Source organism: Octopus bimaculoides, chromosome 9 (assembly GCF_001194135.2).
Source record: "Octopus bimaculoides isolate UCB-OBI-ISO-001 chromosome 9, ASM119413v2, whole genome shotgun sequence".
Classification (NCBI taxonomy): domain Eukaryota; kingdom Metazoa; phylum Mollusca; class Cephalopoda; order Octopoda; family Octopodidae; genus Octopus; species Octopus bimaculoides.
The window spans coordinates 22906215-22912369 of NC_068989.1; the positions used below are offsets into that span (position 1 = coordinate 22906215).

Sequence of the window (6155 nt, forward strand, 5' to 3'; positions counted from 1 at the left end):
GAGAGAACCACAATCTTTGAAGTCATCTTAACTTTAATCTTTATAAAATAACCCATACTTCAGCATTTGATGGTTGATATAACCAGTGGATATATATAGATATATATATATAGATATATATAGATATATATATAGATATATATATATAAAAGAAAAATCACAATATGTCTGTCTGTTTACCTGGTAGCAGAACCAGATGTCATCGGCTTGATACAACGTGACTAAGCTTTGTAAATATTCATATCGTTTGTGTTCTTGAAGATTGAGTTCCTGCTCAAAACCTCGTAATGGTAATTTAGACAGCTTGTCCATGAAATACCTATAATATAAATGAAAAAAACAATCTATAAATATATACAGATCGATATACATATATTTTATACATATTTATATATATTATGAATGAACAAATAAACACACAAATATACATACATATATCAATAGACAAATATTCATACGCATACATATATATATATGAACAAATATACATATACACATAAATATACATATATAAATACACAAATAGTCATATATGTGTGTATATATATATATATATATATATACATACATACATACACACACACACACATAAACATACATACAAGTGCCTTGTATGACTGTGGTAAAAAATTTGCTTCCATGGGCAAGTGTCTTCTATTATAGCCCCAGGCAAACTGAAGCTTTGTAAATGAATTTTTTGTACATGGAAACAGCTAAAAAGCCTCTCATGTGTGTGTCCCCTTTCTGTCGCAACTGCACCATCTTTCTCTCCACCCCCTCTCTCTCTCTTCTCTATCTCAGGTAGCTATGTCTGTCTTCTAATGCAAAACACCTTTCTGTCCCTCAATACTAAACCCCAACCGAGTTGAGAGGTCTTGTCCTGGAAGTTACTTGGTGACCTCACTGCTGCTGGTGCCACATAAAATGCACTCATTACACTCTGTAAAGAGGCTGGCATTAAGAAGGGTATCCAACCATAGAAACCATGCCAAAACAGATAACAGAGCTTTGTGTAGTCTTCTGACTTGCCAGTTCTTGTCAAACCATCTTATCAAACCAGCATGGGAAACAGACATTAAATGATGATGATGTATGTGTGGGTATGTGTGTGCATGTGTGTGTGTGTGTGTGTGTGTGTGTGTCTGTGTGTGTGTATGTGCGTGTGTCAGTAACTTAAACCAGTTAAGTGTCAGTTTGAGAATGATAGATGTGTACTCTACAAAAGTAATGTAAAATTGTTTTTGTTATAACTGAACATAAAAACAAACATTAATATATACATATGTAATAATGGTAGGAGTGGCTGTGTGGTAAGTAGCTTTCTTACCAACCACATGGTTCCGGGTTCAGTCCCACTGAATGGCACCTTGGGCAAGTGTCTTCTACTATAGCCTCGGGCCTACCAAAGCCTTGTGAGTGGATTTGGTAAACAGAAACTGAAAGAAGCCCGTCGTATATATGTATATATATATATATATGTATGTGCGTGTGTATGTTTGTGTGTCTGTGTTTGTCTCCCCAACATCGCTTGACAATTGATGTTGGTGTGTTTGGGACCCCGTAACTCAGCAGTTCAGCAAGGGAGAACAATAGAATAAGTACTAGGCTTACAAAGAATAAGTCCTGGGGTCGATTTGCTCGACTAAAGGTGGTGCTCCAGCATGGTCACAGTCAAATGACTGAAACAAGTAAAAGAATAAGAGTAAAGAGTATGATATACATGAATATATATATACAAACATCATCAACATTTAATGTCCATGCTACCCTGGACCAGATGGTATAGTCTGACAGCATCCAACAGAGCAGAAGACTGCATTAAGCTCCAATGTATGTTTTGAGGTGGTTTCTATTGTTGTATGTCTTTCCTCCTTCCTACAGGCAACTACTTTACTAAGTCTGCTGGATGCTTCTTTGGCACCATCACTATTGGGGTTGCCATGATGTCTGCAATACTAGGATCCTCTTGAAATTGCTGTAGGGGAGCTATATAGCTACTCACATTACAGATGAGTGGGTGGATGTAACAAAAGTAGAACTGGAATGAGAGATAAAATAGGGGTGAAGTACCAGGAGGTGAGTAGAAGTGAGTGGAGACAGAAGAACAGAGCAGATGGGTAGAGGTTGCAAGAGTGTATGGGAGAGTGAAGAGTGGTTAGAGATAGAGGATGCATCAGAGGTGGATATAATGGAGAGCAGATGTTGAGGGATGATAAGTAGGGAAAGTAGAGAAGAGTAGGTGACAGCTGTAGAAGTTGGGTAGGTTTGAAGGATGAATGTAGCGAATGGTTGATAAAGGGTGGTGGGTGACCAATGATATATGTGATTTGGAGGAGTGTAGGAAATGACTCACAATGCAGCAAGGAGAGGGAGAAGAGTACAATAGACAAGGAAGATGAGAGAAAGAGAGAGATGTGAGCAACCAATGTAAAATGTAGGTGGAGAGAACAGTATTACAAATGATGGATAACAAGTAAAATATTTCCAGATGGTGAGAAAAGATAAATGGTATAAAGGAAAAGCTGAAGTGTGCAGTTCTGCTCACAGCAGAATATTGCAGTTAGAGAAGTACACTACATCTGTTTCTTCTTATACCCAGTTTTTTTTTTCAACCCATTTGTACTTTGTCATTCATGCACACTTACACTGCATATCCAATGCAGTATGCTTGCTTCATTTCTTTCCAGTTTTCTTAAGTCTTCAAGGTCCATGTCTCACTACCAAGTGGCATTACAATTCTAACACAAGCATCATATAATCTGCCCTTTACTCTGAGGGGAAAAAACTTTTTCAAGAAGGAGCTACATTACACAGTTACTATAGCATTATGACTGAGTACTGAAATAACATCCCAACCATTCTAAAATGAATGTGATCTATTTTGACTTTGCCAAAGCCTTCAATAAAAGAAGTTGATCACAGAATGGTATGTTACATATTGCATGACATTGGTATAGCTGGAAAACTAAAGGAGTGACTACATGTCTTCTTAAAAGGTAGGAATCAAACATCCAAATAGTTGCAGACAATGGTGCTTCCTCCAAGAAGACATCAATTTATAGAGGAGTCCCTCACATAGTCAAACTAGAGCAACTGCTGTTTGTGGTGAGCTTCTCAGACACTTTGTCATACAGTAAGCCACTCTCACCAGCTACACTAACAGTACAAAAGTATTACATGCAATACAAAATTTTTGATGATAATGCAAAACTACAGAAAGCCCTGAACATAATATATGAATAGGCTGAAGAAAACAACACACAGTTCAATGCTGAAAAATTAGCATGTTTTGGTTTAGTTTTCACAATTTGATTCAGTTCTGATACAAAGTTACTCATTTCCCATACACATCAGAAACCAAATCTTGCTCACGCTATATAAATAGTATTATAATTTACTGCAAATATGTACTGTATATTATTTCAATGATCTAATCTTGTACAGAGTATTATAATTTATTTTGACTAAGTATCAAGTTATTTTTATTAAAAGAAGCATCTAGTCAATTTAATTGACAAAGTCTGTTATTAAGAAACACAAGGACAAACCAATGAGATCTTCAATATGATTGCTCAATTGGCTAGAAAGAACAGACGAATCTCCTTAAAATTATACATTCTTTCTGTTAAGATGTAGAAGAACACAGATAATGTAACCATGGATACAATATGTCTAATTTAACACAAAAAAAAAAAAAAAACAGAATGGTCTTGACTGGAACATCTTCAGTTATATGTTTTCTGAATCAGAATTGAGCTGGAGGCAAAACAGAGAAAAAGTAAGGTATAGCATCTGCAGCTTTGAGACTAAATGTGGCAGTTGATAATTTTGAAATATTAATTAGCCTCTCTCTACGTTTGCAAATCCAAATATTAATATTTTCATATATGAAAGAAGAAAGCATCTACTTCCAAGTCTCATATGGCACAAGTTCTTCTCACTTATTCTCAATAATGCTTTTAGGAAAGCCATGAATGTGACAATATCAAATTTTCTCTTCCTCTAAAATGAAAAGCTGATATTTTCTAACAAGAGCTAAATGAAAAGGTGTTTGAAACCCCAGTTAATAGCTAATCATTTAGGGAACTAATTAAAGCAAAGATGTAGGGAAAGAAATACCCATTAAATATATATTACAATCTACAACCACAGATCAAACTTGTCAAGTAATTTATTTCAGTATTTCATTTTAGTGTTATTTAATTGCTAATTATATTACATACTAGATTAAAAGCTGCCCTATCAGGCAGCTTTTAAGCTAGCTCCTGTGGATGGCTCTTCATTAGGCCTTGGGTCCAACAATGACACTTCATGCATTAAATAAATATTAAATTTTATTAAACTTGAAAAGTATTTTTCAAGCAATGAACAATTTTCTTCAAAACAATGATATAATTTGTCAACTTGGAACTTCTTGCAAAGCTGCATGATAAACAACAGTGCCACCACCATTGCCACTACATCTGCCATGCACACACACCAGACTTCTGATGCCACCACCATCAATACCTTTGACTTTGCCACCTTCCCCTCTACTACTATCACCACTGTCTTTCACGTCACTTTCTCTCACCATCATTCCTGAGCACCTCAGCTACTAACACCACCACCACCTCCACAACTACAGCTCATACTATTACTATCACCCCATTACCATCATTCAGTATGCTAGTTCAGTATGTTGGTTCAGTGTTCAGTCCCTCTTTCTCTCTTATTATTACTCCCACTGCCACCATCAACACTACTACTTATGATAAAAACATCATCAACTCTCCCTAAATTTCTGTCTCTCTTTCTCTCCCTCTCTTTTTCTTTCTTTCTTTCTCTCTCTCTCTCTCTTCACCACTGCTCTCACCGCCTTTGCCTATTATTACTCTCACCCCAGTATGAGCAACAGTTGAAGTGTCAATGCATAGTGCAAGAGAGGGTCGAAGTGTAACACACTGACACACAGAAATTAGTTTTCACATTTATTATATTAGATATAAATGTTTTAATTATTTTATTTTAAATTCATAAGCATTTAGTGGCTAGACTTTAGTAAAGATGCAAGATATGTAAATACAAACATAATCCATTTTCTTTTTTCTTTGCTCTAACATCCACTTTTCCATGCTTGCATGGGTTTGATGGAATTCACTGACGCAGATTTTTTATGGCTGTATGCTCTTCCTGTCACCAACCCTGACCTGTCTCCAAACAAGTTAAAGTTTTCCAATAGCCAGAGATAAACAACATTGTTTGTATCATTTAAGTCACACAATTAAAGGACACATTCACACACACAAATATAACACATATATAAGTGACAGAGGCAGTATCAATACCAAGAGTTAATATTTATCCCCACTTAAACGTGAATGTTCTCTGTTAGAACAAACTATACTGTGGTGGATATCATGAGAGAAACACACAGTGGTTTTTTGGTGCAAAATGCAGCCTTGTTTATATCACAAAAGGGGAGATAAATCCCCACTACCTCAAGTGCTGAGACTACCAGATAACGTGATTTGGACCTTTCTTGGTCTTATCAATGACGGACACTCAAACCGTTAGAGATAGCAGCGACTCATCTCCCCACAAGCAATATATATCAAAACAGCACCAGAACAGGTGCTGGTATCGTGATTCACCTGTGAGATGTTCTGACAGAACATCCACATTTACACTTAAGTAGGGATAAATATTATTGGGAGAATGTACGAAAAATAACAACAACAGATGAGGACAGGTGGTGTAAACAACAAAAAGATGTATTAGTTTGACGCTCGGGAATACAGAAAGTCTTTAACGTTTCGAGCTACGCTCTTCAACAGAAATAATACGGAGAAAACAAGGAGAAAAACACGAAGAAAAAAATTGAATGGTCTTCGGTCAACGATTTATCATGGCTTCTGTGGACAGGAAGTTTAGAAAGTTCAGGCAGGAGAGCTAAGAAAAAGGGGAGATAACAAAAGGGGGAAGAAAGAACGGTGACCGAAGAACGAGGAGCTGTGTGTGTGTGTATGTGTGTGTGAGAGAGAGAGAATGCTGGTGATCTTGACGTATGCATGTGTGAAAAAATGGGGAGGGGAGAAAGGAGTTGGTCAGTTGTAGTGTGTGCGTGGTGTGATAAATATTATTCCTCTCTCTCTCTGTATACATATATATATGTG

At 36.5% G+C, this 6155-nt stretch overlaps 1 protein-coding gene across 8 annotated transcripts in view; it reads right to left on the bottom strand.

Moving 5' to 3' along the window:
- The window catches only part of LOC106878206 (uncharacterized protein KIAA0825), a 176526-nt gene that overhangs the window by 58533 nt on the left and 111838 nt on the right, over window positions 1–6155 (bottom strand). For 7 of the 8 annotated variants that reach the window (XM_052970496.1, XM_052970494.1, XM_052970492.1 and 4 more), the window contains one exon: window positions 181–319. In XM_052970496.1, coding sequence (XP_052826456.1) covers window positions 181–319 — 139 coding nt within the window. Of the gene's footprint in view, window positions 1–180; window positions 320–6155 lie in introns of those variants that run through there. The other variant, XM_052970500.1, reaches the window with a different exon arrangement.